The sequence below is a fragment of the Lutra lutra genome, chromosome 5, assembly GCF_902655055.1.
Source record: "Lutra lutra chromosome 5, mLutLut1.2, whole genome shotgun sequence".
Taxonomy (NCBI): Eukaryota; Metazoa; Chordata; class Mammalia; order Carnivora; family Mustelidae; genus Lutra; species Lutra lutra.
This window is the reverse complement of record NC_062282.1, coordinates 89772194-89794321: the sequence shown is the minus strand read 5'-3', so window position 1 is coordinate 89794321 and position 22128 is coordinate 89772194. Positions and strand designations below refer to the sequence as shown.

The 22128-nt window shown below is 36.2% G+C and overlaps 1 protein-coding gene across 10 annotated transcripts in view; it reads left to right on the top strand.

The window, feature by feature from the left end:
- PDE4D (phosphodiesterase 4D) overlaps window positions 1-22128 on the top strand; it is a 1258413-nt gene that overhangs the window by 1218947 nt on the left and 17338 nt on the right. For 9 of the 10 annotated variants that reach the window (XM_047729070.1, XM_047729069.1, XM_047729071.1 and 6 more), the window contains 2 exons: window positions 20309-20402; window positions 21824-21996. In XM_047729070.1, coding sequence (XP_047585026.1) covers window positions 20309-20402; window positions 21824-21996 — 267 coding nt within the window. Of the gene's footprint in view, window positions 1-13943; window positions 14020-20308; window positions 20403-21823; window positions 21997-22128 lie in introns of those variants that run through there. The other variant, XM_047729079.1, reaches the window with a different exon arrangement.

Genomic DNA, 22128 nt, shown 5'->3' with positions numbered 1-22128 from the left:
TGTGTGTTAATGAAGTAAGAGTAGTGCATGGTATTCTGGTCCTCTAGAGAAGTGTAGAATGCGTTCATCACTGAGGACCAGAATGAATGGGAAACATCCCAGAAAAAAAGTGTTACTTAAGCTAGATCTTGAACATGGAGTATTCACATGGGTTGCTAACAAAGGAAGAGATGGCATTCTGGGAGTTAGATGAAGCAGGGTAGGACGGGACACTATTGTGGTTTTAGTTTTATTGTGTGTTTGTGGGAGGGGGCATGTAGTGGGTGTTTTGTAAGAATGAGCCTGCCTGGAACAGGAAATCTAACGTTGGAAACTAAGACAGGTCTGAGAAATGTGAACTTGGGGCCACAGTAAAGAGCGCCTTCAGTGCCAGACTAAGCCATTTTCACATTATCTTCTAAGTCCTGAAGAACACTTGCATTTTATTTTAAGGAAAATTAAAAAATAATAATTCTATAAAAATAAGTCTTGTGATTGGTCTAGATCTATAGAGGGGAAATAGTGAAAGCCAGAAGGGTCTGTTAGAAAATTAGGCAAGTAAGAGATGAGGGACTATTACAGGATGGGTGAAAGGAGAGTAATGGGTGAGAGGAGGACTGTGTGGGGTGACAGGATATGCCAGATTTGGTGGAGCAGGACTGCAGTGAATAAGAAGAAAGTACAAAGTTCTAAGCACAAACAATAGAAAAGATGGTAGTTGGAAAATTAGAGAGAGAAGCCTATTTGAGCATAGAGTGAAAGATAGCAGTGAAATTTTTAGACATGAAATTGAGGTAAGACCTGTATCAAAGGAAAAATGCCTTGTAGGCCTTCAGTTGTCAGGACTGGATTTCTGGTAGTAGGACAGGACCCTACCTGGGAGTTGCCTGTGCAGAGTTGGTAGTTAAGACTTTAGGGCTCCTCTGTAAAATGGGAATAATACTGGTCCTCATAGGGTTGTTACTAGAAATAAATGAAATAATGCCAGAAAAGTATTCAGCACTGTCCTTGGCACATTGTAGACCCTCAACAAATGTTAGCTTTTATTTTTTACTGTGGGTTTTAGGGAAGACAAATTTTGTGAATTATTACAACTGGTGTTCTGGAAGCTGTATAAAAGCCATTTGTATGGTGTGTTTCTTCAGTATCCCAAGTGGGCGTTCTTATGTCCTAGTTCACATCCTTGCTTTTCTGCCTGTTAGGGGAAAGTGAGAGCCCAAGCTATAATTACTCATGTTTAGCTGTTGATCACTGTTTATATGACCTAGTTTTTTTTTTTTTTCTTTTTTTACACGAAAGGTTGAGAATATTTATTGCTCTTCTGTTTACTGCAACTTCTGTTGGGTCCCTGAGCCATATTTTGTTTTCCTTTGCTGGGTCCAGAATCAAATCAGTTTTAAGGGGTTTATAAAGACCTTTTGAAAAATGGTATTAGCTTAATGCAAGCTAATGATCATTACTCAGTATTAGCGCAGCATTTTAAAACTACTTTCACTCAAAGAGGAACAGACTTACACAGCAATAGAAGAAATACAGAAGTGGATTATTATTTATGAAGACTCGTAAGTCTCCTGCCTGTGTAGGTTGGACTAAATGTCTTCAGTAGAGATTTCCAACTTGGATATATTTCATAGAATCACAGAATTATGGTGTGTTTGATGATCCTTTTTCACCCAACATGTGATTGACTCATTATCTGCTAGGGCATTGGATTCACATGTAGAAGGTTAAGTACAGCAGAGTTTTTGGTCTGTTGCGGGGAGGGTTTCCTCAACAGAAAAATAAACTTCTTGTATTTAAATTTTCTTGCACTTGACTCCTATAACTCTTCTGGCGCTTTGCTTACATCTTCTAAATCTGTGCTTCCCCCAGTCTTCTCCATCTCAGCAAATGGCACAAACATCCATCCAGGTCACATACTGATCATACCAGAAGTCTAGGGGCTTATTCTTCCCTTCTCTTCACTTGCAGGGTTCAGTTCATCAAGTCTGGTCAGCTCTCCTCTCCTCTTCTGTCTGCTCCGCCCCTCTATAAACTATTCTCCACAAAGACAACCTTTTGAAATGTAAATCACAGGGCACCTGGGTGGCTCAGTGGATTAAGCCTCTGTCTTCAGCTCGGGTCATGATCTCAGGGTGCTGGGATCGAGTCCCACATCGGGCTCTCTGCTTGGCAGGGAGCCTGCTTTCTCCTCTCTCTCTCTGTCTGCCTCTCTGCCTACTTCTGATCTCTCTGTCAAATAAATCTTAAAAAATAATAAATAAAAAATAAAAATAAAATAAATAAATAAATAAATAAATAAAATGTAAATCACACCACAGAACTCGGAGTAACCATTCTAAAACAATTCATTATCAGACACTTTAAAGTCTTTTGCTTTCCATAAGAATTATTGATATTATTTTCTATTTTTATTTTCTTGAAACCCTGGTATTTTTTGTTTGTTTGTTTGGTTTTACTTGTTAATAAATGGGAAGAAAGCAAAGAGGTAGTAGAATAAGTTTGAAAAGATTAGATTAAACAAAATAAAACAGGGTTATATTTTACAGTCCTCGGCAAAACCTTTAATATGCTAATGTACACAGTCTCCAAGAAGGTTAGCACTATGTCAAAAGGTTATTTGACACTGGATGTTTTCTTTGAGAATTATCACATCAGATTGCTGTTTTTTATAACACATTCTGAAAACTGCTGCCTTAGACAAAAACCCATCATAATAGATAGGGGGAAAGAGACTCTATTGAGTACAGGGAGGCAGATTTATACTGACTATAAGGAGAACAGGCTACCAACCAAGGATTCAGGAAAAAAAATAATAAAACTATGAAAAGTGATGGAAGGATTCAAAAAGAATATAGCAGCTGGGACTATTGAGTTTTCTGCGAACAGCTCTTCCTGCTTTATTGGATATTTCTATCTCCAGCAGCTGGCACAGTGCTTGGCCTAGAGTGAACATATAATAAGTATCTGTTGACTCTTCATCAATGAGTGAATAAAGGTGGCTCAGGATCACCATTAAATCATTAAGTTAATTAAGGTCAGTTTGGTTTGTTTAAGAAAACAGGAAAATGTCTAAAGTATTTTAGGAAATGTTTCATTCCAAAGAATTAAAAGTATAATATGAATACTTATGAGAATACTTCAGCTATTATTATATTGCCTAAATGCTTTGTAGAACTGGGAATTTACCATATATTGCATTATTCAAAGCTAACTTGGACCTTATAGACAAACATATGCCTATTTGAGATATAATGGTGGAGCTCTTAGAGTAAAAATGTTATTTTACTGTATATAATTATGCTTGAGGTTGTTTTCTGTTTGTTTTTTGTTTGTTTGTCTTTAGAGAGAGGGTGAGGAGGGAGGGGCAGGGAAACTGGGAGAGAGAGAACCCCAAGCGGGATCCATGACCAGAAGCACAGTGCCCAACGCAGGACTCAATCCCGCCACCCAGAGATCAGGACCTGAGCAGAAATCAAGTCAGATACTTAACTGACTGAGCCACTCAGGCACTTGAGATTTTTGTTTCATTTCTCCTTATGCAAAGTTAAGCAAATTTGGAATTAAAGTAATTGGGTAACATTACCCAACATTTTTTTAAAAGATTTTATTCATTTATTTGAGACAGAGTGCATGATGGTACAGGAGCAGGGTGAGAGTTGGGGTGAGGGGCAGAGAGAGAAGGAGACTCCCCACCTAGCAGGGAGCCTGGTGTGGGGCTCCATCCCAGGACTCTGGGATCATGACATGAATAAAAAGGAAGATGTTTCCTTTGAAGATGCTTAACCAGTTGAGCCACGCAGGCACCCCAACCTAATATGTTTTAAAGTCAAGTTTTGAGATAAAATTTACATATGCCTAAGTCCACTTAAGAAGTCCACTTTTTAGATCTAGTGGAGTGCATTTCGGCAAATGTATACAATTGGATAACTACCACCATAATCTATAGAATAGTTTCATCACTCAAAAAGAGTTTTCATGGGGCGCCTGGGTGGCTCAGTGGGTTGGGCCACTGCCTTCGGCTCAGGTCATGATCCCAGGTGCTGGGTTCAAGCCCCGAGTCGGGCTTTCTGCTCAGCAGGGAGCCTGCTTCCTCCTCTCTCTCTGCCTGCCTCTCTGCCTACTTGTGATTTCTCTCTGTCAAATTAAAAAAAAAAAAAAAAAGAGTTTTCATGCTCCTTTTGTACTCATTCTCCTTCCCCTACTACCAATCACTGGCAATCAGTGATCTTATTTCCCTGTAGTTTTGCCTTTTCCAAAAATATCATATGAATAAAATCATACAGTTATAAAAAGCCTTTTGTTAATGGCTTCTTTCACTTTGCATAATGCTTTTGAGATTCATCCACTAATAGCACTATGCATGTATTAGTAATTTATTTTTATTGCTTTCTAGTGTTTTATTTTATGGATATATCACAATTTGTGTTCATTCACGACTTGATTGCAGGCTATTTGCAGGCTTCAGCTGTTATAAATAGAATTGCTGTAAACATTTGCATATAGACCTTTCTATGGACGTATGTTTTCATTTGTCTTGGGTAAAGAGGATGGCTGGAACTTGTAGTGCATATAATTGTCAACTTTATGAGAAGGTACTAAACTGTTTTCCAAAGGTGCTATCCCGTTTTGGAGTCCTGCCAACAGTGCGTGAGGCTCCATTTGCTCTGTGTCCTGGGCAGCATTTCGTACTGCTCATATCTAGCATGTAGTAACATTACATTTTGGTCTTAAGTTTTTTTCTTAAGAACTAACAACATTACACATCTTTACATGTGATTATTGATCTTTTTAAGTTGTAAAAATTTTTATAGTTCCTGATTTAAATCTTTATCGGACATATATTTTACACACATATTCTATAAGTGTGTGGCTGATTATTCTACTTTCTTACCAGTTTCTTTCAAAGAGGAGCTTTGATGAAGTCTAGTTTATCATTTTTTGTCTTTTATGTGTCATGCTTTTTTGTGTTCTAAGAAATCTTTGCCTAACCCATGATCACAAATATTTTCTCCTGCTTTTTTCTACTAGAAGTTGTGTAATTTCAGGTTTTACATTAGTTATAGGATCCATTTTGAGTAGATGTATACTGATATGGTACAACATTAAGGTGGAAGTTCATTTTTTTGTGAATGGATATCAATGGTTTAAGTGCTATTTGTTGAAAGGAATATATAGCTGAAGTTTTATAACTTAAAATTACTTTAGGATCCACAATAAAAGTGATGTACATAGGGGATTAAGTACGTATTTCCAGAAATCTGCTTATCTGCTTTTTTTATTATTGCTTTAGGGGACAGGTATTCTCTGTTTAAATTAGTTTCACAAAACACACCAGGAAATACAGAGGCAATATTGGTAAGTATTTTATGGTGATTACCATGGCCATGATAAGCACAGACAATTGGTATTAACATAGAACAGTTTAAATGAATTGGGAGTCCTAACTTTTGCTGTAAGTAGAAAAGTCTATATTTATACAAGGTTGTGTGTGTGTGTGTGTGTGTGTGTGTGTGTGTAGGCTTCATTTATGTGAGGTTTGTGCATCCATTCATTGCCTTAATTATTCTTCATTGAAACAGAAATCCTTGGTGGATGTGATAATGTTGGTGGCTGGTGGTGGTGGTGTGGTTTCAACTAGATTTACTCAGTTGTGAACATAGAAAATTTTCTATCAAGTGCATATGATTAAACTGTATCAGCAATTACAGAATACCATGCTAAAGAGACCATGTGGAAGCAAAATTTAAGTACAGTTATCATCAGATCAGTTTGATGTTATTTCAGCCTCAGAGTACCTCTCAACAAAAATAAAGTTTCTTATATTAGGCCTTCCTTTTTAAGTAAATGTTAGAGGTGTTTCTTAATTTAAATAAAACTTATTTGGTGAAAATTCTCTTATTAGGTTTTTTGTTTTGTTTTGTTTTTCAATTTATTTGACAGAGAGAGACCACAAGTAAGCAGGGAGCCAGGCAGAGAGAGGGGGAAGCAGGCTTCCCACCGAGCAGAGAGCCCGATGTGGAGCTCGATCCCAGGACCCTGAAATCATGACCTGAGTGGAAGGCAGAGGCTTACCCACTGAGCCACCCAGGCGCCCCTCTCAAACTAGGTTAATTGAAGAATGATCTTTCTGTTTTTAAAAATCAGGCTGTAGTTCCTGTTAATCTCAAGCTTCTATAATATTTGTACGATATGTTCTTGTTTTCTGAGATGTGACGACTCTTCAGAACAGAGTTCCTTAAATTGTGTTTGGATCCATCATCACTAGAGGGCAGTAAACACAAACAGATTTAGTGGATTTACTTGAGTTAAGGTTGTTTTTCTAATATTAGCATTAATCGAAGCAAGTATAACTTTTACAATGTAAAAATAGGTTTAAAATTCGGTTACTTAAAACATAGGTTATAGATTAATTCTGGATTATTGCCTGCCTGTATAACGATTTTTGCAGAGAAAACAAAAGAACACTGAGTGATTCTTAAAACATTGGTGTGTTGTAGTTACTGGATTTAATATTTGATGTTTCTTCTTGCCTCAGAATTCTTCAGGTAGCATTTAGTAAAGAGATTTCAATATGTTAAGCACAAGCATATTGGATTTGTGACAGCCCACTTTATACAGATTAGCTTCTTGATTAATAACAATTTCCAGAATTTTGATCCTAAGTAGAAATATGTAAAATAAATATAGATTGATTATAAAAAAAAATATTTTCCCAAAGGTATTAGTCCCACTGAAAACAGTGCTATTTCCAGGAAGATCCCTTAGGTTGTAGAAATCTAAGACTCCTCAATACACTTATTTTAAATAATATTTCTTCAGTATTTCAAAATGTAATCTCAAATACAGCTTAGAATTTATTATGTTAGTAGACATATTATTTATAGGCCCTAGGGCAACTGTAGATTAATGCCTGACATTATCTACATAAACTGTAGATTAATGCCTGACATCATGCCTGACTGTAGCTGGACAGTATGGGTTTAAATCCTGGCTCTGTAACGTGGCTTTGTGACCTTGGGTAATAATTTGACCTCTGAGACTCGGTTTCCTCATAGTTTGGTTTGTCTGTTTTTTTCTTTTTCCCTAATCAAAAATGTGTCTTAACATCTGTTGCAAAGTCACTTATTCCAGCACTGGTTAAAATATCAAAGCCTCAATTCCAACAAGCAGAATTTTAAGTATCCTGAAATATCCTAAAATACTTCAGAAAGTTTGATTGCTTGGTGTCTCATTTAAGGACTGAGAAAATGAAGAAAGAAGGAGGAGTGGTATCTAGAGATTTTGAGGAGTATTATTAGGAGAAGACAGAGAAAGGAAATGATAACTTTTTTTTTTTTAATTTCAATACATGCACACATACATTTGTATATACATCATTTGAGTGTTTGAGCATAGTAGACCACCAGTCAGGAAATATGTCTCGCTGTGTGCAAGAGCATGCATGTCTTGTTCATGGAATACTCCCACATCTAAGTGTTCACTGCCCCACATGTCAATAGCTCTCCTTATCAGGCGACACTGCCTGTCTTTGGGCACAAGCTTCCTGACTTCACTAGTTAGTAGGATCCATGCTGTCTGGAGATCTGACAACAATAATGGGATCAGTGGTTCTTTAATTCAGGTCATTGTAAATCAGCACAAAGGCTAAGGCTAAATTAGGAAGCCTGGTTGGCTCAGTTAGAAGAGCATGCACTTCTTACCTGAATGTTTATAGCAGCAATGTCCACAATAGCCAAACTATGGAAAGAACCTAGATGTCCATCAACAGATGAATGGATAAAGAAGATGTGGTATATATATACAATGGAATACTATGCAGCCATCAAAAGAGATGAAATCTTGCCATTTGCGACAACGTGGATGGAACTAGAGGGTATTATGCTTAGCGAAATAAGTCAATCAGAGTCAAAAGACAACTATCGTATGATCTCCCTGATATGAGGAAGTGGAGATGCAATGTGGGGGGTTTGGGTGGTAGGAAAAGAAAAAATGAAAGAAGATGGGATCAGGAGGGAGACGAACCATAAAAGATTCAACCTCAAAAAACAGACAGGGTTACTGGGGGGAGGGGAGATGGCAGAGGGTGGGGATATGGACATTGGGGAGAGTATGTGCTATGATGAGTGCTGTGAAATGTGTAAACCTGGTGATTCACAGACGTGTGCCCCTGGGGATAAAAATACATTATATGTTTATTTAAAAATTTAAAATTTTAAAAAATAAAAAGAGCATGCATTTCTTGATCTCAGGGTCATGAGTCTGAGCCCCACATTGGGTACAGAGATTACTAAAATAAGTAAATAAATAAATAAACTTAAAAAAAAAAAGAATTAAGGATAAATGAGTCCACTCCTAAACTCATACCATTTATCAAGGAGTTTGCGAATACCTAATTATATGATGACCAACTCACACGCTATAAAGAACAAAGACTAAAAGAGAGACCTGGCCTGGCCTGTCAGTTCTGTCATATACTGGGCAGGTTAGTGAATTTTTAAGAGTTTCTATCTGTGTTTTCACAGATAGAGTGAGGATAATAGCTCTCTTACCAATATGTTGCCAAGGTTAGCGTTAAGATATATAAAGCTCTTGGTCCATAGTAGGTCTTAACAGATGCTTTAACAGATTCTGATTTCCCCATTAAAACTGTCAGAAGCTTAGTCTGATTCTAAGAATTGTATTTCTCTGGCCTCATCCTTATTTCTTCTCTGGGTTGGCCAGATTCTTTCTGCCATCTCTACTACATGGCAAAGGGAAGGAGCATCTAGTTAAGCTTTGATAATGAAACAAATGAAATGAATTTTGATTTACCTCAGAATTTAAGAAAAGAAAGATTTCAGGGACACCTGGATGGCTCAGTCAGTTAAGTGTCTGCCTTACGCCCAGGTCATAATCCCAGGGTCCTAAGATTGAGCCCCCACTGTGGGCTCCCTGGTCAGCAGAGTACTTCTCCCTCTGCCCCTCCTCTGCTCATCCTCGCTCTCACTTTCAAATAAAAATAAATAAATAAATAAAATCTTAAAAAAAAAAATACTCTTATTACCTAGAAATAGGGAAAACCATCTTTAGTGCTTTTTATTTAACGTTATTGTAATTATTGCTACTACTGTTATCATTACTATTATCTCCTCTACTACAGCAGATTAGGGCTTTACAGTTGAATCTTTTGTGCCTGTGGTCCATTAATTATTTTGGAAAAGATAAAGAAAGAATAAGATATCTTTCTTGCCCAAAGGATCCTTTACCCTGGTTGAGGAGGCAAAGTTCAAGGCAGTTGAAGTAACTGGAACGGTGATTCTTAACACTGACAAACATTTAGGAAATTTCAGGATGCACTGACTGGGGAGTCCTGCTGGCATTTCATGGGCAGAAGCCAGGGAGTCTAGGTGTCCTGGAATACATGGGATAGTCCTTCACCAAGGAGGAATTGTTCTGTGTCCCAACAAACCATTCAAGCAGGTGAAATATTCACTTAGAATTATCTGAGCCTAGAACACAACTACTTTTTTATATATAAAAACAAAATATTTTTACATGATTTTAATCCACACTAATTTTTTCAGTAATATAACCACAGTGTATACTGAAGGAGAATTGTTCTTTGTTACATCTGAAACCTTTCAAGAATCATTCACCATTTTGGGAAAAGATTGTCTTTCTAATACAGTATTCTTGTATTCATCATTTCCATGTTGCTGTCATATTCATGGCAATTCTCCATAGGAAGCAGAGCAAACACTTGCAAAGCACTTACTGTTCTAAGTGCTTTATGTCTATGTACCAGCTAATTCTTACAACAAATTATAAGGTAGATGCTAATTATTATTCTCATTTTCTAGATGAGTAAACTGAAGATAAAGTAAGCTCAGAAAGTTTAGATAACTTTGTCAAGGTCACACAGTAAGTGATAGTAAGATCTCAACTTTGACTACCTTTTTTTTTCCTAGTATACTTACGTACAAGCATTTATATTTTGCAGTATGTAATATAATTACTTCTGTTTTTCCTTTATGTTACTGATAAGCCACTATATGGATTTTTTTAAAGTGTCTAGGGTTATTTAGTATATATGGATGTATTTAGTGAAGTGCATATATTGGAAAAGTAGGAATTTTTTATCAGGATAAAAATATTTGTTATAAAAAGGAAGATAACTTAGTTTGAAGTTAGTGAAAGAATAAAATAGATTGATGGGTGGATAGAAAGGATAATTTGGATGTAAATGACATTGTATGGTACACTCTGCTCTTTGGAACACGCCAAGAATGCTCCCATCTTCAGGGCTTTTGATGTTGGTGTTCCCTTTACTTGACTCCCCTTTCTTCACTGCTCTAGATGTTCACGTGCCTTGCTCCCTCTCTTTCTTCAGGTCTCTGAGCATATATCATCTCATCAAAGAGGCTCTCCTTGATCATTTTATACTATAGGGACCTCTATCACTAACATGCCATAGCCTTCTTATCCTTTCTTTTTCCCATTGAATTTAGCACCACGTGACATAGTATGTATTCGTTGACTCAGTTGTCGAATGTAAACTCCAGGTGAAAAACCTTCACTTTGTTCATTGCTGTGTCATCATTATCCAGGACAGTGCCTGACACACAGTAGGAGCTTAGTAAGTATTTATTAAATAAAAGAGTGAATGCAAAATAAAGTTTGGAGAGGGGCTGAGATAATTTGGTCTTGAGATATATTTTGAATGATTTGAATCTGACTTTTTCTGAAAAGCCAGCCTGAAGGAGATGGAGTAGAAGAAAGAGGGTATTCTAGGCAGTGAATTCAGTGAAAGTAAAAACAGGACTATCTGCTGAATCATAGAGCTGGGTAGAACACTAGACTTTCAGTAAGGGAGCATGAATGTAAAGAGCAGCTGGAGATGGGCTTGGAGTTGGGGATTAGGGTTGGAGGTTATCGTTCTGGAGCTCACAGAGAAATATGGATGTGAGGAGGCAGGTGATGCCGACTTGTTAGGTAATAGCTTTGGAGTGGCAGGCTGAGGCTGGGTTTGACAAAAATTGGTCTGGTGGCAGAGATAAGTACGGGATTAGAAGGAGAAAAGCCAAAAAGGATGAGCTAAGAAGCAAGTATTGTGTTTTGGGTCTGAGATGCATAATGATATGATCCAGTTAAAATAAAACATGATTTTAAAAGACATGATAAATTACACACACACACACACACACACACACACACACACACACACACACAGGATAAGCCTGAGAGTTAAAAAATCTGGTCACCATGCTGTGAAGTATATAAACCTGGCGATTCACAGACCTGTACCCCTGGGGCCAATAATACATTATAAGTTAAAAAAAATTAAAAATTAAAAAAAAATCTAGTCACCATAATGGGGATGGTTATCATAATCCACATAATTGTTTGCATCATCATCATCATTATCACCTAATACCTGTTTGTCACTATGTACCAGATGTTGTTTTAAGTGCTTTGCATATATCATTTAATCCTCATAATAACTGTTCTAATTATTTATTGCTCTAAAACAAATCACTTAAAACTTAGTGGCTTAAAATATCAATTTGCTTTTTTTGGAAATTGTTTTATGGGCTAACTTGGCTTGCTTAGACATTCTCACTTCAAGTCCCTCATGTGGTTTTAGTCCGATGGCAGCTGAGCCTGGAGTCATCTAAAGGCTCCACTGTCAGGATGACTAAGATGGTCTCTTCACTGTCAGTTCTGGCTCCGGACTAGAATGGCTGGCATAGGTAGAGATTGTCTGGGCACATAATTGCTTTCCTTGTCTCTCTCATCCACCGCCCCCCGCACTCTCTCTGCAGCCTCTCCATAATGTTAGCCTGGGCTTTCTCATAGCATGGCAGTATTAGAATACTCAGACTTGCTAACAGGGTGGCTCTGGGATCCTAATGGTCCATTCAAGTCAACCAAGGTGAAAGTTTCAAGACTTCTTCTGACAGCCTCCATTTCTTGTGACACCACTACTTGCTGGTTATACAAGTCAGATTCAGTGTAGGGTCAAGTCACTCATTAGAAGGCATCTTTGGAGACTAGGTACCCTAATAACCCAATTTTACAGATGAAGAAACCGGAACACTTAAAGGTGAAATTAGAAGTGCCTGGGTAGCTCAGTGGGTTAGAGCCTCTGCCTTCGGCTCAGGTCATGATCCCAGGGTCCTGGGATCAAGCCCCACATCAGGCTCTCTGCTTAGCAGGGAGCCTGCTTCCCCCTCTCTCTCTGCCTGCCTCTCTGCCTACTTGTGATCTCTATCTATCAAATAAATAAATAAAATCTTAAAAACAAAAAAGGTGAGATTATTTGTTAAAGATTATGCACTAAAGGATTTGAATTCAAAGCCTTTGTACTTGATACCTGGGTGAACTTGGGAAAATCTTTTTCTCTTTCCTGGTCTCACTTTATGTGGAAATGAGGGGATTAGAGGAGATGATATTGAAGACGTTTTCCATTTTCTCTCCGGCATTCAGCCTTTGGATTTAGATGATCGGAGTTAGGGTGGGAAAGAAGAGCAAATGAAAAAGCATTTTATAAAAGATAAAACATGATAATAAAGTTGGTGAAGGAGGGAAGGTGATGTAGATGGGGAACATGTTAGGGTTATTCAAGGATCCAGTTAGATGAATTATAGTAAACATCTTATGGTGGCTGACTCACATGAAATTCCTATTGAATGGTAACAAAGAGTCATAGATTTCAGTCTGTGATACTGGGAGAAACATGAGCCCACTGACTGAAATGGGAGTTGTTAAGTATGAACTACTTTAAATAGAAAAATGGATCCATCAATTTTGAAAAAGTCTGTGATGAGTGGCAGGGAATCTTAGTCATTTGGAAATATGGCACTGCAGTTCATGTTAGAAGTAGTCACAGAAGGGTGTGGCCTAGGACAGAGTCTTGTGGATATCCCAAGTTAGAGGATGAACAGAAGGCAAAGAAGGCATGGTCAGAGAAGTGGGGAGAAAGCCAGAGCAGTTGAGGATCCTGGAACTGAAGGAGAATGGAGAAAGGAGAATTGTCAAACACTTGTGAGCACTTAAGGAGAATAAAAGACTAGGAAAGAGGAGGACCTATTTGTATTCTTCTGGTCATTTTTAGTGGCCTTTTGGGGGTTTAATTTTTTTTTCCTTTTGTAAGGAATTAAGAGGAATTTAGGAAATTAACACAATAGGTGTGAACTGGCCCTGAAGACTGCAAGCAAAGGACCATTACAGATTCAAAGAGGAAGAGTATTACATGGATGTTTCTGATGTGTGCCCTATCTAAAACAGACAAAGCAAATGCAGTAGAACTGAAAAGTAAAAATATTAGCAAGTCTCAGAAGCTCAAAGCAGTTAAGTGCTTTGAGATGGAGATGAGGAGGAAGGAGACAGGATGGAATTTTATGCTAAAATAGAGTAAAAGCTAGACTTCCATTGTTTTTTTACCCACAAGTCTTAAACATACAAGTGGAAGAATAATACTGCACCAAACCAGATAGAAAAGATTGTTTTGCTTTAAAATTTTTAGATTTCGGGGCGCCTAGGTAGCTCAGTGGGTTCAGCCTCTTCCTTCGGCTCAGGTCATGATCCAGGGTTCTGGGATTGAGCCCCGCATCAGGCTCTCTGCTTATCAGGGAGCCTGCTTCCCCCCCCTCCCCCCACCCCCCTGCCTCTCTGCCTACTTGTGATCTCTCTCTCTCTCTCAAATAAATAAACTTTTTTTAAAATAAATAAATAAATAACTTAGATTTCTTAACTTTCCTTGCGAAAGCCCTGATTACTGGAGTTTAATGCTATATTCCTTTAAGAGCTGCTGTTAATACCATTCTTAACTTTGTGCACAATATTCTCTTTTGGTCAAAATACAGATTTTAAAATCTGTACTGGGAATTTTGCATTCTTCAACCATACACAGTGCTTTAGCTTTCAGTCCACCCCCACCCCCACCCCCTGCAATCAGAATTATTATAAATCGTCCCACCCTTAGATTTCTACGGTTGTGGAACTCAGCCACATGTAACAATAGAAACAAAAGGACCTAAGAACAGCCAACCCACACAGGTGAGGAAATGTATCCTTCTTATTTGTCAATTCTGGACATTGTATTTTATAATCACACTATGCTTTTATGTTGGGCGGAGGAAAAACTTCGGTTATATCTGTGTCACCAGGGAAGCCACTTGCTTTGGATTTGCGAGAGGAAGGCAGTTAAAATGCCTAACGGCCTTTTTCAAAGCAGCTTTTATTTTGAAGGAAGAGAAGTCAGAGAATATTAAAACTCATAGGAAGGATTCCAAAAAGATAGGCAATCCTTATTTTAGAATGAACTATGAATTCTGAAGAGTTTTATGGTCATTATTCATCATCTGCAGGCGGGAAACCCCATTCATCTTTTTATTCGGTAGCCTCAGCTGTAGGGATGCCATTATTAAATGGCGTTTACCAGAGGTGAGGAGGAAAACCTCCTCCCCAGAGGTTCGCCCCTGCCAACCAATCATGACACAGCCTGCTCTGAGTCCACCCCCCCACCCCCCCTCCGCCCTGATAGACCCAGTGACGGAGTGTGATTGGTGCATAGTTGGGCTTTTATGGGAGGGGTTTCTTGTCACTCTTTCTGGCTTCCCTGCAGTTCCTTATTTGGTAGCTTTTGACAGAACTAGTCTTTCTTGCAGCTAAGCATCTTGACATACATTATTCATTAAGCCCTGGAGCTCAGGGAGAAAAAGATGCAGACCCTTAGATGGTTAGATATTTCTTTACCACATGAATTTCCTTTATTCAGAATAGTTGTAGAATTCTGTTCCATTCTGGAGTTTTACAAATGGCATGTGTTCAATGGAAAGTCGACTGGATGGGATCTAATGCAAGGCTTCCTTGTGTATACTTAATTACTAAAAATCTTTAAAAACCCACCCTCTGGCTTGCGGATATTGTTAAAAGTATCAAGGTTTTGAAGATATACATATTTTAGAACTTACTGTTTCTTTATATAATCAATCAAAAATGCCTGAAGCAAACTATTTACTGTCGGTGTCTTGGGGCTACATAAAGGTAAGATTTATTTAGCTCCTAATTGCTCTGATTATATAACATAGTTTTAATAAATTATAATGGAGTTTAGCTTTATAAGCAGTGTTATTTTTTTCCTTAGATGTGAACTACAGAAGAAATATGTGTTTTTAGTGGTCAAGATAACAGAAAATGTATGACTATTATTAGTTATAGTTTGCATGTTAAAATAGCTTTTTAATGTGCACTGATTCTTTTTGTCATAGGGTATAGATTTGAGTTGTGCTTTTAAATAATCAAGGTAATCAAACAAAATCATTAGAAATAAATTATTGGGTCCAATTACTTACACACTGATATAAGTAATTGGGTTTCAGTTCATTTGTAGCACTTAAAGTTCATGAAAATTAATTCGTGGCTCTTTCTAAAAATCTATACCACTTTAAGCTGATGAGTATTTTTTTTTTCATCTTTGGATATAAAGCTCTAGATGACCTTAAAAAGTGATATTACTTAACTATTTAAGTGATATATTATTAAAATGAAAACTTGATTATCTATTTGTAAAACTGGAAAAAATATATAAGTTCATCTGATACTGCTATTTTTGTTAATCTCAGGAAATGAAATAATACACTGAATTTACTAAGATTCTGCTCTGCTTGGCAAGCCTCTTGCATGTCTCATGGTAATGCTAGCCTGGCGATCTGATCTCTGTAACAGAAGCAGGAAGTAGAGAAACCTTTTTCAGCCCTAAATGAAGCATCACTTCAGAACTTGAAATCTCTGCTTGAGCCAACCAAAATACATAATTTTTAAGAATTCTTTTCCGTTTCTTTAAGGACTCTTAGACTGAAATATTTTTCATTTTCTTTGTTTCTTTTCAGAGGAACATCTTCCCTTTGCTGTGAAATTTTCTCACATTCTAAAAAAACTTATTTCAATTTTAGTTGTCCAAGGAGTCATGATTCCCAACTTCCTTTTAAGTCAGTGGATGGCCCAGATTTTTTTAATTGTTTTGAAATATGCAGACTTCCTATTATTTGAATTTTGTTAGCCATTTTTGGCTTAAAATTTTTTTTAGAACAGAAAAGTATAGAAAGTAATAAAGGAAAATCCATAATTTCCCTAGAACTCCTCTCTTAGCTTTCAGACAGCTCATTTTTTATATGCTTTGAAGGGCTTCATATTTGTATTATGATTATGAACAACACTTCCAAGAATCTAAATAGTTATAGAGCTTGTATTTTTAAGGAAAATTGTTGCTGGCCAGCCTTGTTTATGTTTTAATAGTATGCTGCTAAAAACACGTAAGAAGGGCAAATATAAATATATTTAGTCTTATGCATTTTGACAGATTTAATTTTATACAGCCAATGCAGTATTTGTTTTAGCTTTTAACGCTGATACCTACCAAACTTGTAATATATCACAGCACAGCATATTCAAATGATTTTTAGCAGAAGATTGGCCGGAGCCAGGGGTGGGGCAGGATAAGCATTTTCTTAATGTTTGACCTTTACCACCTTCTTAATTATATACGAGGAGACTATAAAATGTACCCACGACATTGGCATACAGGAATTATTATTTAAGAATACTCTAATTTTATTTTATTATTTAATTTTTCTTCCTCAACAGTTTTAAGTGTAGAACATAAATTGGAAAATGGGAGTTTAAAAAGCAAAATACAGAATTGATTTCAAATGTATTTTCATTTTTTGTTTATGCTTTACATGCTGCATGCAGACATTCTCATGCATAATGAGAACAAAGGATTTGAAAAAGCGTTCACTTAAATCTTCCTCTTTTTTTCATTTTTGGAACAGTAATTCTGTTTATTATTTCATACTGTTTAGACTAAAAGCAATCAGAATAACTCATCAACAGAAAATATTTAGAGGTCACTTTTTAAAATATCTAAATGCTCAATTAAATTGTTCTGCAACTTGCAACCAGTTTTTTGGGGTTTTTTGTTTGTTTGTTTGTTTGTTTGTTTTTTCCTTTTGAAAATCAGTTCTGTGTTGTATCTCTTCTAAATCTCTAAATTGAGGACTGTAGCAATGTTCTGGGAAAAACATTTTATTACCTTTTCTAATCATTTTCCTTTCATGATATTTTTGTGCAGTCACCCTAATAAATGGTATAGAATTATCTTAAATAAGAGAAATTCCACTTACATTCTAAAATGATTGTTGAATTGTTTCATGTCTTGTTCTTTAGTACAGCCACCTCTACACTCCAAAATCATACTGTAAGTTATTAATTTAGCTTCCCTGAAAGTTTTAAATCAACAGAAAAAAAAAGGGAAGCAATTTTAAGTTCTTTTAGAAAATGCTCTATGTTATAACTGAATTGACTCTGAAAATTGTCTTTAAGAAATCTCCCACACCCTTCCCCTTGGATGAAAGAGGACTGCTAAAAATACTGCCTCTTTTAATCATGTTAAAAGGAAATATTGCCTTCCTTAGAGCACCTGACAAACCTTGGCAGGGATATAGGTGTGCACTGAAGGGTTTCTCCACCCCACACTTCTGGGTTTTGAACAACAGCATAAAGGTAGTCTGGGAATAGATGTATATGTGCAGATATAATCAGTGCGTGTACAACCTATAATTTATCAGTCTGTAGAATAGATTTCCTTGCACTGGAGTTTCTTCCCTTAGTTATCTGTATTGACTGGCTGTTATGAGGGATTATATAAACAAACTGCCAGGAAAATTACAATTCATTATTTATATTATTCCAGAGAATCCAATAATTTGTATTATGTATCTGCAGGTACCGTGTAATTTTTTCTGCTGGGCATATGGCAACATAGTCCTCATACTAGGTTGCTTCCAAGTTAGAAGGTAGTTTTATGGAAAAACTGGGTCCCTATCTAACTTTTCCAACTGCATCCTCCCCTACCCTCAGGCTTATATCATTTTTTAGTTACACGGAGAGAAATGCATGGAGGGCAGGTAGACAGCAGTGGCTGAATAGACTGAAGAGGGCCTAGGAGTGGCTGAGAGACCTGCCTAGCATGCCCCCCTTCCCAAAACATACTTTGTCACGACCAGGCAGTTCTTACTGGCAACTTTTAAGTCCTATCACAGACAATTTCAGGTCAAAGAGATATTTCACTCATTATATGCTTTAAATGTTTAGGAGAGTCTCTTTTGATTTTGTTTGCCTAAAGAGTAGATTTTTCCAAGAGTAAATTTCATTTGTTGAGAAAGGATTTATGTACCTTCAGGCCTTGCTAATTGTATTTTTGTTATAATTTTGAAGCTTAGTTATCATCTCCTATGTGAATAATATCCTAAATTACTTCCTGGAATGGGTAGGGGAACTAAATGTTTATATATGTATTTTTTTTGTGGGCATAAGTAGTCAGATCTTCCATCTGTTTGTCCTGCAATGATAAAAATCAGCTATCACTATAAAAGGCCCAGGGAACTGGGAGATAGAAGGAACTCAGTGTTAAGCACCTGCCATGTGCCAGGCAAAAAACAATATGGTTTCTGTTAGCTCATTTAATTGGTTACTAGCTTATAACTTAACACAATATAGCTTTATGAAAAATGGACCAAAAATGTTTTGAACGCTATTATAAATGTCTTCATGAATATTCTTAGGAGACCCAGATTTTTCCCAGCAGATAATAATGTATAATGCTGAGTGAAAACAGGCAGCAGGCTATGTTTTGTACACTGCATGATGCCAATTTAAAATATATGCAAATAAATGTTGGGGAAAAAGACATAGATGGAAATATAGGTAATTATCTATGGTTATCTCTGAGCAATGGCAATATAAATTATTTCTAATTTTTTCTATATAGCTTTCTAGATTTTCTCTATCTTGCATGCACTTTATAATCAGAAAAATGTTATTGAAAAAAATACATGAACAAAAAAATGAACTTTATGTTTCTGAGTTTGAGAGTAAGCTCCCTGGGCCTATAAATTAACATCCAGAAAAATTAATATTGGTTATGGCCAGTTCTTCAGTTTTGGCTACAGGAGAAGGCTAATATGCATTTCTTACATCCTACAGTCTGTTGGAATGTTTTTATTGATCTCCCTCAGTACTTTTGTGATAAATTGCTGTACCTAATCTAAATGGTCAATAAGACTGACTTTGGAAGTGATTTGCCAAAGTGTTTTGAGTTAAGACACCTTGGCATAAATTATCCTGAGAAGCAAGATTTTTTCATAAATTCTAATAAACTAAATACTGAGTTAGAATTACATTTCAAACATTATTAAATGGTGAATTTACTACTCTCTTTTCCCAAGACTTAAATGAGAATTTATGGTGAAATATAAAATTCTAAAGGCTACTGAACATTAGAGTAAAATGTGTTTGACTTTTTTGATCAAATACCTAATAGTAATCTATGTAATAGAAAAAATTATTGTTTCTGTATGTTAAGAGAAATACTAAGGCGTACTTAAAGGACCATCTGGGCTATTTTGGGAATCAAAAGAAAACATAATAACAAACAGCTGATAGATGGAAAAGCATAAAGTCTTGGAAAATCTTGGATTTGGGTAATGCTATGCAATGGTTATAAGTTACTTCCAGTGTTTCTTAGGATAAAGTAGGTACTAAGGCATCAGTAAAATAAATTGTGAAGTAATGAAGTTGAGTATTGAAAATTGACCAGTTTTGTATTTATGTGACTTTAGAGAAATGGATTGGTAAATCCCACGGATATTGAGAAACAAAAGATCTTTTTCCTTCTACTTGGAAATACTTTAAAAGGAAAAAGTATATAGTATCCAAATATTTTACTTCTCTAAAGTTCTGAAAGAATACTCAAATAAATCTATTCACTTTTGCTTTGGGGTAAAAGACAACATTTTAACCTCTAACCAGTATACATATTAATTTCTGCAAATGACAAATTAATTGATAAATCATCTTCTGTTGTGTGGCAGCGCATATGTGTACCAATAAATTATTTTTTTTCCTTCTCTAAATACTAATGATGCACCTGATTTTTTTTATTCCTCCCCCCCTTAATTAATGTCCTTGAGTATCTAAATCTGTGCTGCATGTGGCTATTTAAATTTAAATTTAAATGAAATAAAATTCAAAATTCAGCTCCTCATTTTCACCTAGCCACATTTCAAGTGCTTGATAGCCACATGTGACTAGTGGCTACAGTAACGGACAGCTCAAATTCTAGAACCTTACAACATTATAGAAAGTTCTATTGGATTTCACTGATCTAAACTGTCAGGACAATTTAAAAATTCTTGGGCATGTTTTCTGTATTTTACAGTATGCTCATGTTACCTCAATTACACGTTCCTCTTAGGCTGCTTCATTTTATTTTTCTGTTTTTCAGTTTAAAAGGATGCTTAATCGGGAGCTCACCCATCTCTCTGAAATGAGTCGGTCTGGAAATCAAGTGTCAGAGTATATATCAAACACATTCTTAGGTGAGAATAATAATTTAAATACAATTCTAAAGTTTTCTTTTGAGTTGTTTGTTTTTGGAGGTGGATTAGGACACCAAATCATTTTGGAAACCAAACGAGTGTTAGGAATTCAGTTCATTTGTTTTCATTTATCCTATCAATAATTTGAGTGTCTAAGCCTCTAAGGTTTGGAATCTAAGGTGACAAAGTACATTTTTTATCTTTTAATTTTATTCAGGACTTTGGTGATTCTCTGGATTAAAGTTGTAAGTTGCCAGTTTTTCCGAAGCACTAAACCATAAAATGTGTTTTACAGAGAGATCTACACATGCACTCAACAAATTCTTGTTAAATTCCAGACACTGCTGGGCATTTGGTAACGATAAATTAGAAATGGTCCCTGCCATAATGAGTTATAGTAATAACTAAACACCAAGCCTGGTAGCTGATGAGGCAGATATAATACAACAACTAAAGAAAAGCTTGCTGATAATAATAATTGATAGTGTAGTAGACTGAGACACCACCCCACCCTCCTTCCACAAAGAGAAAATTCATTTAGTGAAAGTCATCAATGTGAACACATCCTTGATTTGAATTTACTTTCAAAACAAAATTGCTATAATATCTAATTAGCACTTTCACTAAAGAGACATTTATTGAACACATGCTACATGCAAGGATGAGTTAGAGGAGCTCACTGCCTTGAAATAGTTAATGAAAATATTGAGGCATCCAATGTCTTTTATTTGAAAACAACAATTAAATCTGACAGTTCCTTATCAGATAATACTGGAAATTTCCTGTGTTCCACTTGTTACATCATAATCATTATCTCACTTTAGTATAGAAAATATAAAATAGCAAAATATAAGTCATTCAAATATACTGTTTGTATTCTTACATTATGACCCATTTCAATAAGCCATTAGGTTCACCCAGTGCTGCTTTTATAGTGTGTATAAAATTCCTTCCTCTTCAAAATAGGTATTAAAACTAGAATCCTTAGTTGGAAAGAGCAGTTTCCAAGACACTAAGTGAATTTCAAACAGGGACAGAGTTGATGAACAGTGGAAATAACCAGTATGTTTTGCTTTTTCCAAGTCTGCTATCATGTCTTGCAAAAAAAAAAATGTGTGTGTGTGTGTGTGTGTGTGTGTGTGTGTATACAGCATTCCATCCAATTAGCAACCACTGAATACATTTGATGTTAATTATTTTGCAGTGGGATTTATTTGCTCAGTTTTGTGTTGGAGGGTATCACAGTAAGTCCACATCAGATTATAAATACTCAACTTCTCTGAAAGAAGTATTTCTTGGAAACATTTTCTGGAACATGTCATGATTAATGAAAACCTGTCCACTTATAGACATTATGATTAAAAAGTAGCAACTCAGGTAGACTTCACAATAAATGTAGAACCTTTTCTAAATTTCTTCAGATAAGCAACATGAAGTGGAAATTCCTTCTCCAACTCAGAAGGAAAAGGAGAAAAAGAAAAGGCCAATGTCTCAGATCAGTGGGGTCAAGAAGTTGATGCACAGCTCCAGTTTGACGAATTCAAGCATCCCGAGATTTGGGGTTAAAACTGAACAAGAGGATGTCCTTGCCAAGGTACGATGATTTTAAGGATTGTGGTCATAATATGTTGGGTTGCCTTTTAATGAGTTTTAATTCTTTCTCTTTTAAATAGGTAGACTAGTTCATTAATTTGTGGGGTCCTTTTTCTTTGAAAGTGGCAAAGTA